This window comes from Symphodus melops, assembly GCF_947650265.1.
Source record: "Symphodus melops genome assembly, chromosome: 15".
Classification (NCBI taxonomy): domain Eukaryota; kingdom Metazoa; phylum Chordata; class Actinopteri; order Labriformes; family Labridae; genus Symphodus; species Symphodus melops.
The window spans coordinates 1461511-1484521 of record NC_136705.1 but is presented as its reverse complement, the minus strand read 5'-3'; the positions used below and the strand labels follow the sequence as shown (position 1 = coordinate 1484521).

Genomic DNA, 23011 nt, shown 5'->3' with positions numbered 1-23011 from the left:
CCATTTGTAATCGCTTAACTTTTTGTGTCACTGGATTTCCACTTCATTCATGGTGGAGTATTAACCTCGGTATCAGCAGACAGCACCGCTCTGCGTAGAACAATCAAACGTACGAACATCATACTGCATCCATCTCAACACTGAACATCTCTTATAGAAGAGACAGCTGGAGCTCCCCTCGGCACATTCTGAGCCACTGCATTTTAAAACTTGTTGGTCCTTTGGGGCCCCCTACTGGCCCGGGGCTTCAAGCACCTGTCAGCTTGCCTGTATACAATAAACTCCTGGTGTTCAGATTCAGGTTACTTCGTTTGTACTTGTAAGTAAATGTGGTTGCAGGCGGCGTCAACGTGATGATCCTGCAGGGAGGACAACGTGCTCGCAGCCCATCACCCCGAAACGCTGAGCTTAGCGCCCTCCTCAGCAGTTAACGAGGAAAAAAAGGGAGTCTAGACTTGGAAGCGTGAGGCATGTTAGACTCTTCAGGAACCAAATTTCAAGTTTGTGAAACTTTATTTTCTATTTGTAAAAATGCAAAAAGGGTGATTTTACTTTTTTCCCCCCTTTTATTTCAAGACCAGGGGGTTTCAATCTTATATTGGGGCTTGGGGCCGTAAAGTCCATTCTCCGTCTTCTGCCTGCTCCACTTTTCAGAAAATGTGTGCTCAAACAGGCCGTTTGGAGATTTTCGCTTCATGACATCACAAAGGGCAGTAGCCCCTCCCCCAGGTGGGTGACACTCCCACAGCTAGGTGTTTGTTCTGCCCTCTGAGTCTGCCTTCTCACCGTAAACAATAGGACATGGAGCCAGAAAGCAGCGAGTACACCCGAGCCTTTCCAGAGAGGGGGCGTGGCCAGACACAGCTCATTTACATATTTAAAGCTACAGACACAGAAACAGCCTGTTCTGAGCAGGGCTGAAATAGAGGGGTTTATAGACATGATCAAATACAGGATCAGAGTGGATTTATAACAACACACTTCACACACGTTTTGGAGGAGCTCTGACACTGAAGTGTAGGAGCGCTATAGGGGTACAGTCCCCACACACTCAGTTTATATAATGAAAAAAAGCAGACGGACAGCAGCAGGTACTTTTTGGGGTTTAATGGTGTACAGACTCATTTAAAGGAGGTGACAAACACATAGAAAAATACCCTTTGAATACAGTTTAGAAACAAACACCGACATGTCCTTCAGAAACACAGATGAAGAGTTCATTCAAAGAGACCTACCTGCTATGATGCTATTAAAAAAAAGATAACATGGTACAAATATGTCAATATAAATAAAGTGATAAGAAAACCCCAGTCATGAAGAAGAATACGTCTCTGAAAACAAAAAACTCTTCTCTGTACATTATGTCTCTGATGAAGAGGAGGAAGAAGAGGAGGGCGGAGCCTCAGCTTCGCTTTACGTCACCTGGAATCAAACATGTCTGACCCCCCTCCCCCCCCAATATGCTGTGACTGCCCCCCCACGATGCTGTCTAAGAACCTCCACAGGAGGCGCAGGGGCTGGACAAACAAAAGCAGGGAAATCTGTCTGTTCACACACACGCTGCAACTCATGATTTTCTTCCATCCTCGACTAATCAGCTGTTTTTTTGTTGTTTTTTTTTGTCTTTTTTTAAAGGATTAACCGATTAGTCTTAACGAGTCTGGTGTAATTAACTGGCTCACAAAACCGACAGGAAGCGGGAGATCATCCCGTTTGCTTTAAATCGATTTAAAATGTTTGGAGGAAAACTTCACTCGGTGAACGTTGCAGCACAAACAAGCGCACAAACAAACACGGTCACAAAGCGTCCGACCAAGCGTCCTCAGAGCGCCCCGACACAGAGTCCAAATCAGCCTGCATGCTGAACTGAGGGGTGGTGTGTGTGTGTGTGTGTGTGTGTGCGTGGTCATAAAGGGGATCTGGTCATCTTTAAGTGATGCGTCTCACCCGACGGTTTAACCTCCCCTGAACGTGAGGCCTTAAACCAGCAGGTGAGTGAGCGCCCGTGCAGCCAATCAGGATCAACAACCCGAAACGGCTCTCTGTAAAAACCGTCAAGCTTCACACCCGGCCTTCATGTTTCTGTTGTCGTGACAATGATTCACCTGACAGGTGTGTGGTCTCTGGTGGTCCTCGTCCTCCTCTTCCTCGCCCTGCAGTCCTCTGATGGTCGCTGTGTGTTTGTGTCAGAAATCCTCCTGAAACTGAATCAAACCTTTACAGTGTTTACAAAAAGATCCAGGGATGACGCCGTTTCTTTTTTCTTTTCTTTTTTTGGAGGGCGAGGGGGCGGGGACAAGCGATAGAGAAAAACGAAATATTACAATTTTTTAAACTTTTTTTTTTCTTTTTAGATAAAACTACAATAAATGTTCAAAAGACTCGACAGCGATCTTTTGCTTCTTTTTTTTTTTTGTTTGTTTTAAGACAAAAGTTATGTACATCAACATTTACTGTACAGGTTCGTGTTCAGGAGAAACAAAGAGTCCGCGTTCAGCTCGAGCGTGTGCACAAACCGTCCATAAAGTTCTCTTTAAAACGTGTCGACTGGAAAAAAGAAACTGAAAGAAAAACGTCTCCGCCTGTTTAAACTCGGAGAGGAGACGACTCCTCACTGATTAAGGTCCTAGTGGGAGCTAACGGAGCTAACGGCGCTAACCATGGAAACTTGGACACACTTGAGGTGTCCGTTGGAGGTCATGTTCGCTGTCTGCACGTAATAATCCGTCTGTCAGCTCCGGTCCGTACGCCACGCCAGGCCACGCCCCTCTCTGTATAAGTCCAGTGCGAGCTCAGGAGATGTGGATCCTGGCCTTCTCTGTCTCCTTCAGCCTCTTGGCCTGCTCCTCCAGAGAGGGGGAGTGGGGTCTTTTGGAGGCGGCTCCATTCAGAGGGTCGGCCCCTCGACTCACCAACGTGGGGATGGAGCTGCCAACAGGGGGCGCCACGTGTTTGGATGTAACGTGTTCTGAAGGAGAGAACAGGAGCGTTATGAATTATTAGAAGATATCAAACAGTGCTAACACGCCGCTCTGCGCAGTAGAGGGACTCGTTATCAGAGAGAGGCTTTCAACCATCATAAAACTGATCATTAGTAATACTACTAATATTAGTGATGGATGAGTCACTCACTGGAGCCGATGACGGGAATGGACATGCCCTTCTCCTCTCCTGCAGGAGGAGTCTCTGTGGGAAGGGTCGCCTCAAACACCGGGGCTTTGGGAGGGGTGATGCTGCAGCACACAGACAGTTTACACATCAACACGTGTGTGTGAGTGAGAGTGTGTGTGTGTGTGTGTGTGTGAGAGAAAGAGAGAGACGGAGAGAGAGAGAAAGAGAGTGTGTGAGGTAGAGGGAGGACAGACTCACTTGTGGCGGTTCAGAGCGAGTTTGATGGAGTTCTTCACCACCCGACAGCTGTTACTGGCCGGGAGAGGAGAGGAGGCGTCAGGAAGCTCCATGCTGGGCAGTCTCTGAAAAACACACACACACACACACACACACACACACACTAAGTCAGCTACAGGACAAGACTGCGTTCATTTACTCTAAACTCTGAAATGGAAGTTAGTCCATCTTCAGCTGTGAAGAGTTTTACCAGTACCAGTAGAGAGGTGCCAGTTCACTTCCTGAGCACTGCCGAGGTGCCCTTGTGCAAAGTCAGCCGAGTAGCGCTCGCTGTGGGTTATACTTCTCATTATTTCAGAATCACTTCGACGGGTGTGACAGAGCCGTGTTACCTGTGTTCTTGAGGTGTCGATGGTTGGAATGGGTTTAGCCTTTGATCCAGCGAGGGGGGTCTGATGGAAACAAACACACACACACAGCATGTTAACGTTTGGAGTGTGTGTGCAGAGTTGCCACACAAACAACGAATAACACTTACTGTATTTTGTCCTTCTGTGTCAGAGGGAGGAAATGGCTCTTTAAACGTGCAGTCATCACTGGAAACAGCCTGTGACACACACACACACTACATTATGACACGTCGCACTGATACACACCGTTAAATCACAGACGCACATTCCTCGACTTCCTGCTCATGAGGACTTTAACTGACTGCACCAAAATGAAACATCACATTAAAAAAGAGTGTGACGTTGTGGTTACCTCCGAGTCTCGGGGTCTCTTCGCGGGGTCCTCCTCTGTCGGGGAGTGGGGCCTCTTAGCAGCGGCTCCGTTGAGCGAGTCCTCAAGGCCGTTGGATTCGTCTCGTGGGCTGCTGGCGGCGTTAGGCTTCACGTCTCCGCTCGGCACAGGGCTGCTGGAGCTGCTGGGTGGAGGGGAGGGGGGCTTCGCTTTGGCTGGAGGCTCTGCACAGAGTGCGAGCGAGCAAGAGAGAGAGAGAGAGAGAGAGAGAGAGAGAGAAACTTTATTTATTATTGTGCAATATTAGGACACGGCGTTAAGACGCTGGAACAAAGACTCACTCGAGCCAATGACGGGGATGGACATGCCCTGGTCCGGAGCGCCTGGAGATGCAGCTGGACTTGAACCAGGACTTGGTGCTTTATCTGGAGCAGCGGTTGGATCGGCGGCGGGTGCAGCAGCTGGATCAGCTGTGGATGCAGCGGTGGGAGTCGGGGAACTCTCGCCAAACAGCTGCTTGGGGGGGCTGACACTGGAGAACAGAGAATCAATGAAGGACCCGTTTGACCCCAACAGTAACATGTTTATATGTACGTGGAGACGCAGTGTACCTGTCTTCTGTGTCGGACACAGGTTTAAAGGGTTTGGCGGTGGGGGAGCTGAAGGGGGTCCCTAAGTCTGTGTCTCTGGAGCTGTCCAGTTGAGAGCTGTCCAGAGAAAGCCGCTTGGAGCTTCCTCCGTTCGAGCTGCGGTTCAGCTCCGCTATGCTCTGAGAGACAAAACAACAAACAAAAACATCAGAACAGGAAAACACGACTTGGAGAAAACACGAGAGGAAGACCTGGAAACGGCTCTCGTACCCTCTTCTTCTTCTGCACCAGCTCAGGAGGGAGGTACTGATGGAGCTGCTTCTTCTTCACGTGCGTCGCTTCAATCTTCATGCCGTCCTTCAGCATGTTGATGTTGTTGGCCTGTCTGTACACTGCACACGGACACAACACCGTCACTCATCACATTCACAATCAGTGTAACCAAAAAGGGGGCGGAGTCAATACGCAGGGGGGGGGGGGGGGGGGGGGGGGGGCTGACCCGTGTCTGTGAAGGACTGGATGTCGTAGGTCAGGTCGATGTTGACGCTCTCTGCGTTCTCCACCTTCTTGAAGCTGATCCCGATGAACCACATGGACACAAAGTCGTTCCTGATGCAACAGGGGGGAAAAAAAGACAGTTACTTCCTGTTTACAGTGAACGTGATCTCTCCGACGCACTACAATAACCACACGTTCCTGCCTCTTAAATAAAAACTAGAGTCTAGGTTACTATGTCTTAATGAGTCAAAGACCTTCACAGTGAGTCATCATTAACAACAATAATTATAAATTAGACTTTTAAAATCGATGACGACGCTAAACAAAAAACGGTAAAAACAAAAAAAGACAATAAAAACAATAAATTCTGGAGAATGTTGAACGACGTGATTTTTTTCGGCATCGAGCAGCTGTGACATCAATCTTCTCTCTCAGCCTTTATGTTTAAAAAAGACAGACACGCAGCTGGTGCTGGATTATTAATCTGCGACGAGGAAGTGGACTCACTCGCTGCGGTTCTCCTTGGACCCGGGGAAGGACTGAGGGTTGACGTGAGCCAGCGTGATGTACTCGTTCCTCTCCAGGTTTCCCACCAGAACTCGAATCTTTGACTCCACCAGCCCGATCCTAACACACACACACACACACAGATACACACACACACACATGCATGATGCCGTGTTTCGCATTGAATGAACACATTCAGCGTTGGCTGGCCGTCCTTTAACACTCACCATTCTAAGTGGTTTTCTTCTGTGGACGCGCTGGCCGTCAGGACGATGTAATGCCTGCAGCAGAGACAACAAACCCGTGAGTGGAACGACAAAATCAAAACCTGTCGGCTGGACTCTGCAGAGCACGGCGAGCGGTCTGAGAGCGAGGCTGCGGTTTTAAAAGCGTCCTAAATGACAAGTGAAGATTTTTTTTTTAAAACTCTGTTGAAGATGTTTTTGGGGCAAATTTCATCACACGCCGCGACGCTGCCACCTTCTGTTGACGTGAGATCAGTGCGATAGCAGATGTGACCAAACTAGCACTGGTGCTAACGTTGCTAACTGGACTTCTTACATGCACACACGTACAGACAGTCATTGTCCCGACTTTGTGAATTAAACGTTCATAGCAGGAATGAGGAGAAGAAACTCGCTCAGCCGTGAGAGTGGATGAAGACGTTTAAGCGTGTGTGTGTGTGAACGGCTCTTGGACTAGAATATCACGGCAGCTTTGGTTCAACAGATGAAACACTTACTTGTATTTTTGGAAAAAGTTTGGTGGTTCAAAAAGTTTTGGCCATTCTGCTTTTCCCTGAAGAATCTCATCTGTGACGCTGAGGCCTATAAACACACACACACACACACACACGTGAACACTCGGTCTGACCTGCACAGATACGTCAGACTCTCAGTGACGAACGGGTACAAAGTGTTTAAATGTCTGCAGCAGGTCAGTGTCTGAACGGATCCTTTCTGAAATGTTGTCGGACTCTTTACCGAATTTGAACTCCTCGCTCATGATGGTGCGTGTCGATGTGGAGACGTTGTAGGTGGAGTTCTGCTGGGGATAGGCAGGTGTGATGATGGGCATCAGATGGTATCTGTCAGAGGGGTTTACCTGGAAAAACATTGGTTAGTTTAACCAAACAGGATTTAATCAAAAGGAGTACAGACTGAATTAAATTCAAAGAAACAGCTCGTCATGTAATCTGTGTTTGAAACACTAACAGCAGATTAACACACGAGGAGCATCAGAGAGATAAAGAGACGTCACTCACTCTGGGGTCCCATACAGGTAGATTCAGGTTACTGTCCTCAGGTTGTTTCAGTAACACAGGATTGGGCCACTCCCTGTGTGAGCAGAGACGCACCAAGTCAAATCAGTTCAAACTGAAAACAGATGTGAAGCGTTCACGCACGAAGCCGGATTAAAATCATGCCGACTGTGAGGTCAAACTTCCCTGTTTACGTGCAGGATAAATAAAGTTGGTTCATCAACATTTAACCAGAATAAAAATCAAGACGACGTGTTCAGAGCTTCCTGTCGGTCTAATCAGCCACAAAGAGCAGAAAAAGACGACGTTCAATTCTTTAATCATACATAACAAAATGTGCGTCAACTTCTCTGTTCGGTGGTCTCTGTCTCTGTCTGCAGCTGTTTTTCTCCTGTTTGTTTGTGTTTGTGTGTTTATTCCTCAGTTGTTATTGTTGGTTTAGTTTAGACTCCGTCTGTGCCGTAAACAAACATGGCTGTCGCTGCACGCGGACAGATGTTGCTCCTCGGCTCTCCCCGCTCGCTGTGAGGCCAGAGGTTTGATTCTCCTCCTCTCTCTCTCGTGTGACTTTAAATGTCTGTGTTTTATTTCAACGTTTTCTTAGTTTGTTCTTTTTATCTGCAGAGCGAGAAGTTCAGAGTCTGACTTTCAGACATGATGGGATCCAGCATGTACGACATACAAGACACACGCTGGATCCTACAAGGATCCTATATTTAGAACCTTTATTTTTGGCTTTTCTGCCTCCATTGGAGAGAAGGACTGCTGACAGACAGCGTGGGGAATGATCCCAGGATGGATTTGTTGGATCGGATCTCTGAGTATTTGTGTCTGTGCACACACAGCTACTGACGACACAGAAAAGAGGATCACATATTTATTATATTCTGACCATTTGGAAAAGACCAGGAAGAACTTGTGGACCAGCGTGGCAGCCACAGCGTTGGGGTAGAGCTGACAGGTCCGAGCGACCAGCATGGCCCACGACACTCCTCCCAGAAAGCCCAGCATGTTGGAGTAGATCCCCCGACCTGAGGACACACACACACGTCACATTACACCGAGCCGGGCGAGGACTCTACCAGCTTGAAAAAAGGAAACAATGAAGTTAAAGCGAAGAGAGTGGACGTACGTTTGGCCCACAGTTTGATGGCTCTCAGAGTCAATCTGAAGTTTTCTTTGTTTGGCACCAGGTACAAAATCTCATCAGTCACTCGACAACCTGAACACAGAAGAGAGGAAATTAAAAACACTGAGAAAGTGGCTGATGCAGAGGTTCGAGTTAAACTGGTGTCGTTTCCATTCATGAGCTGATCTGTGAACGATCAGCTCCGGAGCCGTTCGAACGTCATCGAACGCGACCACAGTGACGCACCGTTGAGGGAGCGGATGCAGCGGATGTCCAGGTTCCTGAGGATGGAGTCCCCCCTCAGGTCCAGGTTGTCTGGGATGGACTGTAAGGCCAGTCTGGCGAAGAGCAAGTCAATCTGACAGGGGGGGGGGGGGGGGGGGAGACAAAACACAAAGGGGTCAAAAACAGGTGAAACGTCCTCTTTAACCACGTGCAGGTTTTAAAAAAGGGCTGAAAACAGGCTTATAAATGACGTTTTAACATATTTCTGACCATTGTTGAAGTAGAATACAACACACCGATACTGACCTCTATGCCATCAAATTTGAATTTTATCACGGGTACAAAAGCGTCCTCAACAGCCTGGAGAAAAAAAAAGGAAAAAAAAAACAGATGTCAGAGACAAGCTGAGGTCACGTGATCATTGAGAAACGCCGACAGTCAGTGGGTGACATCTGCAGAGCGCCGCCAGACTTCAGCCCTCCCTGCAGGTAGACGTCCACTTCACCTGTGCTGAAGTCGGTTTCACATTGCTGCCGTGAGTAATATGTGTAACTTAACATCGTCACTTTCTGGATGTGATGCGAACACTGAGCTCTGACGGCAGGAAGACGGACTCACCCTGAGGTCTTTGATCTCTTCGTGCTGTTTCAACTTCTCAAAGAAAGATGAGAAAAAGTCGCTCCTCTCTACGTGTCGAGGAGCCACGCACAAAGCATCGATATCAGCACCTGAAAACAGACGAGCGGGAGGTGAAGGGTAGCCTTAGAGCTAAAAGAGGAATAATGGAGCACAACATGTCGGACCATATATAGATCATGTCTTTCAGTCTGAGCGTGCACTGACCAATCCTGGCTTGGCTTCACACTGACGGTAAACGATAAATAAATGACTTTATTCGGGCTTTAACGTGGCTAATTAACTTTTGCATCATGAGTTCATCTGTTTGACTTTCCGTCTCACACTCTGCATATTTCAAGTAAAAATATTATATATTGAGATAATGACAATAAACGAATGTTAAAGAACATTATTCATTGTAGAGTTATTTCTTTATAGCTTTTTGAAACCTTTCTGCTGAATGCAAAACGCCTCAGTCGTGCAGCGTGCACTGACGCACGGGCAGATCAACGTTCAAACAGCTGCTCCCGTCTGATGACGGTCTGACATGTTGGATATTTTGGTCTCACAGCGTGCACGAAGCCCTGAGCAGGACTTTCTCCCACTCCTGAATCCACCGGTAAAAAAGCAGCACACACGCCTCTTTTCGTTTGTCTCCGCCCCTCATATCATGACAGAGAAATCTGGAGCTCGGGGGTCGTGCGTCGTAAACGTTTCAGGCCCGCCGTGTGAGATGACGTTCCACCACAACATCACGACTAACAACCAACGCCTCAACAACCACAGCCGGCCTGCTCCGACCTCAGTTGCAAGGAAGTGTGGACGACAGGAAGACGAGGAGAAATCCTCCCTGCACATTATCCCGTCTCCCCCAAAAAAAAATCAACAATGAAGTTTTATTACCTGCTCTTTGTAAAGCGTCTAATAACCGTTAAGAATTGGCACTCTACAAATAAAGATTGATTGATTACAATTGGCTGCTTTAACCGGATCCAAGAACACAAACGTAGCGTACTCGTACCCAAGTCACCTCGGCAAGGTGGTCTCGGGCACGATTCATGTGTACACGACTACGGTCCATGGGAGATGCAAATGAAACCGTGCTGAAACATGGAAGTGGGACGCTTTGTGACGTAACTTTAAAAACCCGGCGCCGGTGCATTTCATCCTCTGAGCGTCACGGGGCACGTGGAAGTAGGAAGAGGGTCGCCGTCGGCGTTTCAGAAATAACAAAAACATCCGCAGCTCGGAGGACAGACTCCGATCACCAGTGGTTGCCATGGTTACGTCTTCTTTCTGCCAGATTTGCAAACCAACTAAGTGGATGCCGCCCCCTGCTGTATCGGACCGTGTACAGTACCCGGGTACGGAACATGTGAACACGCCCCTCAGTGACGTGCAGATCATCTGTGAACACGTGGACTGGAGCTGTCACTTTAATAACTGTGCAGAGTACGTTCTGTCCTTTCCTCTCTCGTGTGTTCGCTGCCGTGTAAAGCAGGGAGGTATTTAGAGCACATTCACACCTCCGGTCTGCGTCCAAACGGCTCTTTACAAAAACCCCTCTACAGCAGAGAATGTGACAAAGCCTGAACTCAGCTGTGTGAAAACAAAGACGCACACCTGCCCGCACAGTTTGAACCCAGCAGCGATCGATGCTTCAGACGTACCTTTTGTGTGAACTCCGAGTCTGTATGAACCGAAAGTAAAAATCTTTCCTCCAACACAGCTGATGGCCGACGGTGGAAGGTTCTGCAGAGGGTAGAAAAAAACAAAACAAAGCTTTAATACACACTATAAACGAATCAGAGCTGTGACATCACAAAAAGATGCACCTACCTTTAATTCGCTTATCTCTGCGATCCACTCTTTAACAAAGTTATTCAACTTCCCCAGAACTGCAAGTCTGAAAAGAGATTATGAAACATGTTAAATATGGAGACACCTGACTGACGATGGCATGAAGTCAGCACCTGCCAAACAGCAGGTTAATGATCTCTGATCAACCGTCCCATCAACGACAAATGTCGAATAACAAACAGTCATGACAGACTCGTGTTTCCTTCAGCCTGACATCACTGCCTCAGTGTCTGCAGCTCTGTAATTCTATTATAGATGACTATTCTCTCCAGCTGGACGTGAGCTCGCAGCGAGCACCGTCAAAAACAGATTCTGCACGTATTTGAAACGGAGCAGAGCTGACTGACTGTGGAGCGTGATGTGGAAAAAGGAGCACTGACTGGAGAAGCAATGACGGGCTGCAGTTTCAGAGGCAAGGTCAGAAATTAACATTTTCCAAACGCCAATTGTGGGGAGATTTTCCAACTAAATTTCAAAGGGCGAACCGCCACGTGGCGAGGAAAGGTTTGTACGCAGATGAGACTTTTTTTTTTTTTTTTTAAAGCTGCAGCTTTGCCCTCCTGCTCCTCTGCTGCTGTCATGTTGGTGTGCCGTGGAGCGGAGGCACACTGACACACACTGCTTCACATCACAGATGTTCATGTTTCCCAGTGCGGCTGTGTTTAACGCAGTGGAAGGTTTGCTGTACATGTGTTGATCCTCACCTGTGATTCAGCTCCTCTTCATCTTCAAACACTCCAAAAGGTTTCATAGCATCGCAGAGCTTCTTGGTGTACTGGTGGTCTATTTCTCGTGCCGGGGCCAGGCTGATGGCGGAGGTGATGCCATAGTGTTTCTGAGGCTGCTGCTGCCCGCCAGGCATGGTGCTGCACAAAGACGGGGAGACGACAGTTAAGCACATCAGAGGTTGTCAAAATGTACGACGCTTTCATACTTTTGAGAACAACTCATTTTAAAACGATGCAATCGCTGCTTTTTTAATGCCTGAGTATCAAAAAGTACTTCAGCTACAAATACACGACTCTTCGGCACGGACACAAACAAACGTGCAGGAGTTCGCCTGCCATTTAAAAGCAAGAAAATATCCAATATTGGGTTTCTGGGACATCGAGTGTTTTTGGTGTTGCATAAAATCAGGTGTGGAAATTGTTTGAATTTTACGAGGATGGTGCAGAAGTTAGAAAATCTGAAATCTCCGTCATGTTTTATCCTCTGCTAGTTTCTGTTCCAGTCTAATAAAATGTAAACAGGCTTTATGTGCAACAGAGAAACACATCTCAAGTTGTAAAATTAAGTGGGAAATAAAAAATAAAACACAAAATGAAGTCCAATAATAGAAAAACATAAAAACAGGCCGTCGTTTCAGGACGCCTTGAACCAAAACGAGACCTGCCTGAGTTTCTTCTGCCACCAAAAAGCTCAATTTGCAACCTAACTTTACCGTCATTGTATGTATGAGAGTTAAATTGTACACCTTTATCAATAACTGTTAAATCACCCTCCTCATCTATTTCAGTCTGTCGTCTGGGACAGGTCTGATCTCTGTCCTCAGAATCAGAACAAAACACGGAGACGCTGCTTTCAGTTTTCATGCTTCAAAGATCTGAAACATCCTCAGGAAAAACTGCCACTGTGCAGAAACTCTTCGTTCCTTTAAAATCAAGGCTTTATGACTCACCGTCCACAAAACACTTTCAATGATACACCTCTGCTTTAAATCTTCTCCTCAACACAAATCTTGTATTTGCTGTGTTTTTATTCTCAAGGTTGTTCTGCCCTTTGCTGCGATGCGTTCGATGGGGTGATGCTTTTAATTTGAATTACGTTCCTGCTGAAATTTGTTAACCAACTTCACCGCATTTAAATGCACTTTTCTGTGTTGTGTCTGAACTTCGGCTCAGAACAGTTAAAGTGCCTTTAAGTAAAAGTTAAAGACACCCTGGTTGAATGCAAAGACAGGATGCTCAGGTTGCTGGCTGGTTTGTCTATAACGCCTGGATTGTTTGTCTCATTGTTGTTCAGTGTCTACTATATTCAAGTTTATTATGGTTTCTTGTGAGCTGCATTTTGTTTATAGATGACAACAATCACTCTGTTTTCACTTGAGCTGTTGAATTTCTGATGTTTTTTTCTTTCTAAGTTACTTGATGTCTGATGCAGATAATACTTAATACAGGATCATAATAATAATAACAATAATACAGGATCATAATGAAGTTGAAATGGAGCTGTTAAGGATTGCAGTATTAATATTATCACCGTGAATTAAACACAAATCAGCTAGTTTAGCTTTAAAATATAAACTAACAAACGGATACACTGCCCAGAAAATATTCACATAAGTACAGATAATTAATGCTGACAGCAGAATCATGTTTAAATAGAAATGTTTTAAAGTATATTAGCACATCTTTAGTGAGAAGTTTCTGTTCCCCTCTTTGTGTTGTAAACACTGACAGGTTAATACTAACTACACAACACTGACACCACATGCCCGTTAACCACAATACACAAATGCACCAATAATACAAATAACAACAAAAAGAAAGGAAATGTAATAAATCTAAAGAAACGTGTTTAAAGTTTGAGCTGGCGGCGAGCTAACGTTAGCAGAGATGCTACAAACAGAAATTAGCTAATTTAGCATGTTAGCAATCGGCTACGAAGATTTGGGTTGCTTCTGAGTAAAGAATCGCTTTCCTCTCGTTTAAAATAGGAATACCAAACCAAAATAAAGTCAATCCCGCTCAGTTTTTTCCGCTAATTTCACACTCTCTTATCCGACATGAAGCGTCGAGCTAGTAGGCCTTGTGTGGTTGTTGTGACAGAGAGCTAACAGTTAGCATTTAGCCTATTCTTCGGGACTCTCCGGAAAACGTTAAAAACAACGTTAACGCATTTAAAATGTGCCGCGTACACGACTCACCTCGACATTTCTTTCATGACACTGTAAAAGGCTCGCGTTGTTTTTTCCCCTGCTATAAACCCGTAAAAAAAAGTGTGAAAAGTGAGCAGGTGGAGGTGATAACAGCCTCGACCTGATTACAACACCGAGCATTCAAACCGCACACCGACCCGGAAACACTTCTTTATACGGTACCCAAACACACCGTAACACCTCCCCGAGTCACACCGTGACACCGACACAACTCGATGTTTAGCGAACTCTCTGAGGAGATAAAGATACACAAAACAGCTTTACGAATAATTAAAGCGTGAAAAAAAACTACAAATGTTACGCCATTTTGTCGGAACAACGTCCACGCGAGGCCAGAAGACGCGCCAACGTTAGCTTCCGGTCATCGATTCACTGCGGCTGCCAAAAGTTCCGATACACCCAAACTTTATTTAAAACAATAAAAATCTCTGTTATTTTTATAGATCAGTCTTTTATGAGAAGTTATCAAGTTTAATTCATAAAAAAAATAAGGATATAAAGACTCAAATGTGTCACGGTTAACATTAGGACCCTACTTTTAAAAATTAATCACAAGAATATCGTGCGTATTAGCAGCTGGAGAGCAAGATAAAGTCTAGAATTCTTTTAAAAACAATAGAATCGAAGACGTATCACCGTTTTTAAAATCGGTGGTGCATTTTGTCAGAAGGACAGAAAACTACACCAACACGATGCAGCAATGAGCCTCTGTGTGTGTTGCATGTTTACCAGAAGGAAAACACTTAATTTATTTTCAGAAATCAAAAAGATGAAAAAAAAAAAAAAAGATGTAAAAGAGCAGAATAATTCCAATTAAAAATTGAGGGTAAAGTCTTATCCGTTACCAAAATTGCACAAACACATTGCCAATTTTATTTTCTTAAAACGTATACTTTTTTGAATATGTAGAATTTAACAAATTGTCTTGTTATTCACTTCTTCCAATGCAAACAGGTGGATACGATTTTAATTCGAGTATCATTGCAAACCTATCCATTGTTCCACACGCTTGACTTCGTGTTGTTGAAACACATAATTTGATTTGACCATTATTGAATCTCATAAAGCCGAGAAAAGCTTTCAATGTCTGCGAGGAACCGAACCCGCAGCCTTTTCTCTTAGCTCACACAGCTCCTCCCAGTGGACATTTTGAAGTATTACACCTGCTGTGAAATCCTGCCATGTTTGTGATTGGTGCTGCCCTTTTGGCCAGGTCAGACTTGAGAAAGAGATCCTGATCTCAACATGTCAATTAACTAGTTCAATAAAAAAAAATTAACCTGGTCCCGTTGGTCTCTAGATAAAAGTAATATATGTACTGTTCAGCCTTTCAACATTCAGTTGAGATTCTTAAATCAGAAAATTAGGGTAAAGAAAACCAAAAGGTGTTCAGTCAATGTTTAACCCAACAGTATCTCCTTTGAAAGTCTTTTTTATTTCAAGTCTTTTTGCATGACAAACTTACAAACCCCTCTAAATCTCCCGCATTAAAAATGTCCTGCAAAATATATTTAAGAAAAGTATTCAGTGTGTGAGTCGTTTCCAGCAGATCAACAGAGTGACTACCTTTAACCTGCAAGCAGAGCCTCACCCCCCTCTGCATACTCCCACCGCTGTTTTTTGGACTTTGATTCTCAGTGCAGTCAGACAGTTTAAAAGCTGATCAAAGCAGCAGGAAGATCACAGAGACGAGAGACAAAATGACGGAGGGAAGTTCTGTGGTGAACGTGGAAAAGTGGATCTCCGAGAACAGGAACGCCTTCCTGCCCCCGGTGTGCAACAAGCTCATGTAAGTTTTTTTTTTACTGTGACATTAGACGCTGAGACATCCAGAGTCCTGTCTACAGACACACCCAAAGTTATGAAGCATGTAAACATCGTTACTGTATAAAATGAGCTTGATTTCTGCCCTTTCTCCTCTCAGGCACTTCTTTCAGCTGAACATCATGTTTGTCGGGGGTCCAAACACCAGGAAGGATTATCACATCGAGGAGGGAGAGGAGGTCAGCTTGACATCATTCTGTATAAACTCCAAGGGACTCTAATGTTTGTTTCATGTTCACTTCCTATTTTTACTTCTTCAAAAACACACTTTACTGTTTTTACTTTCAGTTTCGTCAATTTGTTAATCTACTCCCTCTGACGGAAACAAACTCCACACAGCTGACACATAATCACTGTCCCTCATGCTGTGTGCAGCCGTCACGTGAAACACATCTGGCTGTTAATCAACAGTCAGAGTTACAGGTGGAAAAACAGAGACAACAGCAGCGCTTCTGCACCCTTAATACCGGTGCTCATGGGAGGAAAATGGGACAATGCTGCATGCCTTCACTGTGCAAACCTTCAATGACTGCAGCTTTACTCTCTTTGTCAGTGCACTCTGAAGAAGGCACGAGCCGGTTCTATTTAATGTGTCTCTAGTCCAATGAATTGATTATTTATAGCTCTGTTTTTGGTCTGAAGTTTTCCTCCACTTTTTTTTTTAAAAGTGTTTAAAAAATCGTTTTCTGCATGAGACCAAACATTTCCACAGTCAAGTCCTGAATTATAAATCACTGTTTTTTTCTTTAAACATAAATCTTGAGTAAAAGGTGGCGCTTGTGTTTATGTGAATGTTGTTTTGTGTTACACAGCTGTTCTACATGATGGAGGGCGACATGTGTCTGAAGGTGGTCGAAAACGGGAAACACAAAGACGTGCACATCAGGGAGGGAGAGGTGAGCTCTAACATGATTTATACTGTAGAACAGGGGTGTCCAAAGTGCGGCCCGGGGGCCATTTGTGGCCCTTGAGTGGATTTTTTTGTGGCCCTTGACTTCAAATCAAAAAATCAGAAGATTTTGGCCCCAGGCCTCATCAGATGGCATATTTCGTTCTTTTTTTCTTTTTCATGTTAGCGAGGGAGACCTATAAAAGCCTGACTATTCTTTCCAAAACATTAGAACACAACAGTTTCCCACTGCAATTAGTTATTGTGTATTTACATTATTTTTTGAAGAGGTCAAAATACAAAAAGTTCCTTCAAATATAAGAAAAAAAACAAAAAAAACCCCTGTGGCCCGTGAGCGATTCTACCGCAACAATTTTGGCCCGCAAGAAAAAAAGTTTGGACACCACTGCTGTAGAATCATTTATTCCTATGAGCCAGCTTCACTCGGTCCCTGCAGCCGATGAGGTGAACTGGCCTTTCATGAGACCCTGCGGACTGACTCTGTGTCGTGTCACGTTTCTCCCTGGTGTTCAGATGTTCCTGCTGCCGGCTCGGATCCCTCACTCCCCTCAGAGACAAGCTGACACTGTGGGTCTGGTGGTGGAGAGGAAACGACTGCAATCCGAGACAGACTGCCTCAGGTCACACACTTTGTCTACACCTGCAAGACTTAAAAATACAAACAAATAAACAGCGTGTCAATCTCAGAAAAATCTCTGCTCCAAAGTCTCAGAGTTTAAAACCAAGCAGGGGAGCATTCAGAAAAAAAGGCAACACCTGAAAGTGTTAAAACTATTCATACAATCTTTCAAAACCTGGAAAATATGTGTGTGACGTGTGTGTGTGTGTGTGTGTGTTGTTTCAGGTACTATGTGGACAACAGTACTGATCTTCTGTTTGAGAGATGGTTCTACTGTGAGAACCTGGGAACTCAGCTGGTACCTGTCATCAAAGAGTGAGAGCATCCATCGGTCATTACATCGATAAGTCGCTTTATCGTCTCTGAATCAAACAGCCAGCCTGTTTGTGTGTGTGTGTGTGTGTGTGTGTGTGTGTGTTCATGCAGGTTCATGGAGTCGGAGCAGTGCAGAACAGGGAAACCTGCTCCAGGTGAGTCCTGCTGAAGCTTCCTGTGATGACCCGATTTGTGGTCTGAGCAGCATCGACCAATCACGCATCAGCAAGCTTCAGCGTATGCAGGGAAAACTGTGTGTATGAAGACAATGAACGCAATCCTCCGTCATCCTGCCCTCAACACTAAGCTGAAGACAATTATTTATTCTTCTCTATAAGCAGATATCAACATGTACATGCAGAACAGTCTGTTCCAGATTGTTTGAGACCATGTTTAGACACCCTGGATCCCCTGCTCTATTTGAACAATTTAGCAAGACCTGCTAAATGTTATAGACTGTAAATATGTGTTTGAAGCCTCCCCTCATCTTTCACTTCATTTACTCTCTGATGATGTTTGTGTAAACAGGTGAGACGTTCAGGGACCCTCCGTTCCAGATGAATCCGAGTAACGTGATGTCTCCGTTCAGCTTCAAAGCCTGGCTGGACGATCACAGACCAGCTCTGACCAGCAGGGGGCAAGTCGACATGTTCGGAGAGCAGTTCGAGACACAGGTAGAAGAAAGCAGGAAGCAGGTATCAGCGAACAGAGAGCAGGTAGCGTAGTGCAGGTGAAAGGAAGGTAGGAGGGAACAGGAAGGAGGTAACAGGCTAACAAGGAATTAGAAGCAGGTGGTAACAGAGCGCCCTCTGTAGGGCGGGCAGTACGTTACAAAGAGCAGGTAACAAGTGTCAGGGAAATACTAAGAGAGCAGGTTGTTCCTCCAGAACGCACACGCTCGTGAACACTCCCTTCACGCAGGAAACAAACAGCAGCTGCAGAATCGTTATTTATTTTTATATTTTTTTCAGTTTCATAGTTGATAAAAAATGCAGAAGTCTCGTTTCTATATCCAACAGGAACTCACACCTGATGGCGTGATTAAATGCTCGTGATTTATGTTACTTATGACTTTTAGTGATTAACCACGACTCCTCATTGTGCTGCATGATGAAGATGAAGATGATGTGTGTTTTATCACAGGTGACGGTGTTTGGTGGCGGTCGCACGGAGTCGTCAGTGCAGAAGAGTGATGTGTGGATCTGGCAGATGGTTTGTTTCTGTTGTGTGTGTGTGTGTGTGTGTGTGTGTGTGTGTGTAATAAAGTTTTGTGTCTTTTTGTTCAGGAGGGAAGCTCTGCAGTGACCATGAACCAGCAGGAGTTCAGACTCTCAGCAGGAGACAGTTTACTCATCCATGAACACCAACAGTGAGTCACGTAGCCACGCCATGCAGGGCGCTGTGTCTGACTAATATCATTTTCATATTGATCCTTAATTGAACTGGAAGCCGATGAGTACAGGCGAGAACTGGAGTGATACTGGACGAGCAGTGTGCATTAACAATAACAATAGTCCAGTGACAGTCAGCTCCCAGAGCCGCCCTCCACGAGCTCAAGGCAGAGTCCTGGTCAGAAGCCTGTCTATGCTGGGTTAGGCTGTATGCCCCACTGCCCTCTACTCCCAGTTCTCCCAGTGATGACAGATAAATCTGGGATAGCCCCATGTTTGGCTAAATGTCAGCTAATGTTGTCGTCAAGACCAAAACATACCTGAAACCAGAGAGCTCAGAGACCGGGACAAACCCGAGACATTTAGGCAAGAAGACCAAGTATAAGTGAAAAGTCGTCATCTTGGGTATAGGGGGCGCGTGACTCACCGAGACGTTACACCGGGAAGGTTACGGCCGTAACGGGGTGAAAAAAAAAAATCAAACCACAAATGACTTGCAGTTCTATGTTGTTTTAGAAAGGGACTTTTTGCTTCTGTCACAGTAATGGTGTGGAAAAATAGCAGATCAGTGGTGGTCTGAAATCATTTTGATTCAAAGACCGAGACCTTCTGAAAGTGGTTTCGAGATTTCGAGTAATACAACACTAAAGTCAGCTGAGGCAAATCAAATCAAAGCAATTCCATTTATAGAGCTAATTTTAAAAAACAACCAGAGACAAAATTAGCACATTACGCTAAGAGTAAAATCAGATTTAAAAAAAATACTCCCTTCAGGACCAGAGGAAGTGAAGGAGTGGAATGGTAGGCAGCTGTAAGGACACTGAAATGCACAGGGGAACATGTAATACTTTAGAGCTTCAGGGCAGCTGCAGAAAATGCACGACTTTTCCCTTTAGCCTCGAGCGAGGATGTATCAGCCGGTCTCTGGATGAAGACATAAAAATGCTGAATTGGCAGGAATGAGCTGCAGTCTGACCTCACCTGCAGATATCTAACTGTTGTTGTGTTTGTGCAGGTACGAGTGGACGAGGGAGGAGGGGACTGTGGCTCTGTTTGTGGTCCAGGACCCAGAGAGGAAGAGACCCTGAATGCCACACACACCATGTGTGATATACATAGTGTTAAGACTGGAGAGCACATGAACTGTATACAAGTACGAATTCAAGCTGTTTAATTTTTTTAAAACGCATACATGTGAATAAATCATCAGGCAACTGAATTGGTTTAGAGACCGATGCAAAGCTGGCTAAACACTGAAGCTTCAGTGTCCACCACATGGTGACCTGTGTGAGCGTCCACTCTGATTACTCGGACTTGTGACTTCCAAACCAATGACTTTGTCTCACCTCTGAGTATCAAGAAACATAGCATGTCAGTTATTATGTTCACTCATGTTAAAAAAATATCATAAAAAGATAAAAGTGACTTGACACCATTTTGGCAAACCTTAGACTGCTTATGTGTCCGCTTGATGGATAAAGACTTTGACCAACCGATGACACATAAATCACTTTTTTTTTTTTTTTTACCTAAAAAACTGCAAAGATCCTTTAGATTCCACATGTCGGTTAGAATAGTTCAATGCAGATAAACTATTTTTTCCAGCTCAAAAAAGATGAAAAAACTGAACAGAAAAGCTCCATACTTCACAGAACCGAGCATAGCGCGTCACAGATAAAAACAAAATACAACAGAACAAACAAACAAAAACAAAACAAGGGATCGATGGACACACAGACATAGGGCCTTCCTGGATCTCATAAGTTTCAAAGAATCAACATGGAGGTGCAGCTCCTTCAAAAAAAATGGGGCAGTTTTTGAGAATTTCAATTTGTGTAGAAAGTATTTGGCAAGTAGAAGCAAGTTATTTCTGTTCAATTCTAATTTCTTGTCCTCCATTATGAAACCGAGTTTCACACTGTTGTATGTCAGGGGAGGCACATTCAGGTTATTATGGGATATCCAACTTGTGAAGTTCTTCCAAAATAAATCCGAGACCTTGCAAGAAAACATAAGTGCTCAAGTGTTTCTACTTCTGTTTTACAAAATGCACATTCATTACTGTCCAGACATGATGAACACATGGGGTCATCTGCATCTTCTTCTTTGAGGTTTATTGGCAACAACAAATTGGTGCATTTCCGCCACCTCCTGGTGTGGAGTGTGGGTCGGAATATCTGATGTGTACCACTTTTCTTTTATTGCTGTGTGGTGTTTCAAACAACTCTCTATTCTTGTTCTTTATTTCTAATAATGTGAGATCTACTGCGGCATCAGACAGTAGCCAAGGTTTTAGAAGAGGACAGCACATCAAACATAACGTTAAGGTTACCTACTCTACACTTTTTAAAACTTGTTTATTGTTAATTTTTTTAACTGCTGAAATGTTTCATAAAGCACTCTGTAAGCGGGTCAGTAAATATACAAAACACAATCAAAGACATTGCAAACAAGAATGTTTATTTTATGTTAGAACAGTGTTTTTTATGAACAAAGCAAAACAACTTCAACACTGAAATGCCAATTGTCTCCTTAGCTCTCCATTTTGTGTAAATCATTTAGCACAAACTCAACAGCTAAATGGTTTCTCTCCCGAGTGAACTGCAGAGTGTTGCCTCAGATTTCCATTTAGTGTAAATGTTTTACCACAAACTGAACAGCTAAATGGTTTCTCTCCTGAATGAACTGCAGAGTGTTGCCTCAGATTTCCACTTTGTGTAAATCTTTTGCCACAAACTGAACAGCTAAATGGTTTCTGTCCTGAGTGAACTGCAGAGTGTTGCCTCAGATTTGTATTTAGTGCAAATCTTTTACCACAAACTGAACAGCTAAATGGTTTATCTCCTGAATGAACTGCAGAGTGTTGCCTCAGATTTCTATTTTGTGTAAATCTTTTACCACAAACTGAACAGCTAAATGGTTTCTCTCCTGAATGAACTGCAGAGTGTCGCCTCAGATCTCCATTTTGTGTAAATCTTTTACCACAAACTGAACAGCTAAATGGTTTCTCTCCAGAGTGAACTGCAGAGTGTCGCCTCAGATCTCCATTTAGTGTAAATCTTTTACCACAAACTGAACAGCTAAATCGTTTCTCTCCTGAATGAACTGCAGAGTGTTGCCTCAGATTTCTATTTTGTGTAAATCTTTTACCACAAACTGAACAGCTAAATGGTTTCTCTCCTGAGTGAACTGCAGAGTGTCGCCTCAGATATCCATTCAGTGTAAATCTTTTACCACAAACTGAACAGCTAAATGGTTTCTCTCCTGAGTGAACTGCAGAGTGTCGCCTCAGATTTCCATTTAGTGTAAATCTTTTACCACAAACTGAACACTTGAAGGGTTTCTCCCCTTTGTGGGTCTTCATGTGTACCACAAGAGCTGCTCGGTAAGAACAACTTGTTTTACAAAGTGAACAGCTGAATTTTTTGCAACTCAAAAGTTTCACTCCTGTTTGGATTCCTTTTTGTTTTTTCACTTTCTTTCCTCCGGAGCTTGTAGCACATTCAGAGGAGCTGACTGATGTTTTAGCTGTATTACATACCACATTACTCACAGGTACATCTTTGTTTTGCACAGGGTTTAAATCTTCCTGAGGATTCCTGGAGCCCTCCAAAGCCCAACTTGTGTCATCTGTCTTTGATTCAGAGAGTGAAGTGTTGTCAGGAGTATCTGCTATGTCTTTGTTTGGCAGAAGTTTTAAACCTTCCTGAGGTTCATCTCTCTCCTCCCAATCACCACTGTCATCAGTATCAGATCCAGAAAAGTCTGAAGTCTTGTGAGGAGTATCTGGCTGTAAATGACTGTCTGGATCAAAGTCTCTGCCTGGTTCTGCTCCTCCACAGTCCTCTCCGTCAGCTTCTGTTTTTATATGCTGTGTGTCTCTGCTCTCTTCACTTTGGTTTTCATGAAGCTGTGAGGACTGAGGTTTCTCTTCGTCTTCTTCTTCCGTCTTCACGGTGACAAGTTGGAATGTTAACATGCTGATATCAAACTCCTCTGGCCCTTGAAGCTGCTCTCCTTCCTGTCTGCCCCACAGTTCCTTCTCTTCATCTTTAACTTGTGGTGAATTTGGTGGCTCGCTCTGGTCCAGTCTAGGGCTCAGATCCTGCTGCTCAGGGGAAACCTCGTCTTGACTCACCACCAGCTGCTGCACATCTGTGAAAACAGTGAAATACATAAAGTTATAAAAACCTGAATTTCCTACTCAGATGAAACCACTGATAGCACTACTTTATAG

The 23011-nt window shown here is 44.5% G+C and overlaps 2 protein-coding genes across 3 annotated transcripts; one reads left to right on the top strand and one right to left on the bottom strand.

Moving 5' to 3' along the window:
* Positions 1-1092: 1092 nt before the first annotated feature.
* papolg (poly(A) polymerase gamma) lies at positions 1093-14070 on the bottom strand. Of its 2 annotated transcripts, none has more exons than XM_079362971.1 (24): positions 13704-14070; positions 11482-11643; positions 10757-10823; positions 10588-10669; positions 8918-9027; positions 8606-8659; positions 8321-8432; positions 8078-8167; positions 7838-7976; positions 6949-7021; positions 6668-6788; positions 6427-6511; positions 5912-5965; positions 5685-5804; positions 5179-5288; positions 4950-5071; positions 4701-4858; positions 4431-4621; positions 4111-4313; positions 3887-3955; positions 3741-3800; positions 3370-3473; positions 3133-3233; positions 1093-2968 (listed from the first exon to the last, which is right to left on the bottom strand). In XM_079362971.1, exons 1-24 carry the CDS (start codon positions 13718-13720, stop codon positions 2793-2795), a joined length of 2580 nt encoding a protein of 859 aa, XP_079219097.1. In that variant the 5' UTR covers positions 13721-14070; the 3' UTR covers positions 1093-2792. The 2 variants fall into 2 exon arrangements, with proteins under 2 accessions (XP_079219097.1, XP_079219098.1); XM_079362972.1 differs by having other exon boundaries at positions 13888-14070.
* Positions 14071-15357: 1287 nt separating this feature from the next.
* Positions 15358-20195, top strand: haao (3-hydroxyanthranilate 3,4-dioxygenase). Its single transcript, XM_079363365.1, has 10 exons — positions 15358-15504; positions 15640-15718; positions 16352-16435; positions 16963-17069; positions 17294-17383; positions 17495-17538; positions 17912-18057; positions 18527-18595; positions 18670-18752; positions 19790-20195. Exons 1-10 carry the CDS (start codon positions 15416-15418, stop codon positions 19860-19862), a joined length of 864 nt encoding a protein of 287 aa, XP_079219491.1. The 5' UTR covers positions 15358-15415; the 3' UTR covers positions 19863-20195.
* Positions 20196-23011: the final 2816 nt, after the last annotated feature.

Coding starts and splice junctions, on each gene's coding strand:
- papolg (XM_079362971.1), bottom strand. Junction 5,072..5,178: donor CCAGTCCTTCACAGACACGG/GTCAGCCCCCCC, acceptor GTCCGTGTGCAG/TGTACAGACAGGCCAACAAC. Junction 4,859..4,949: donor TGGTGCAGAAGAAGAAGAGG/GTACGAGAGCCG, acceptor TTTGTCTCTCAG/AGCATAGCGGAGCTGAACCG.
- haao (XM_079363365.1), top strand. CDS start 15,416: ATGACGGAGGGAAGTTCTGTGGTGAACGTGGAAAAGTGGATCTCCGAG. Junction 15,719..16,351: donor ACATCGAGGAGGGAGAGGAG/GTCAGCTTGACA, acceptor TGTGTTACACAG/CTGTTCTACATGATGGAGGG. Junction 16,436..16,962: donor TGCACATCAGGGAGGGAGAG/GTGAGCTCTAAC, acceptor CCTGGTGTTCAG/ATGTTCCTGCTGCCGGCTCG.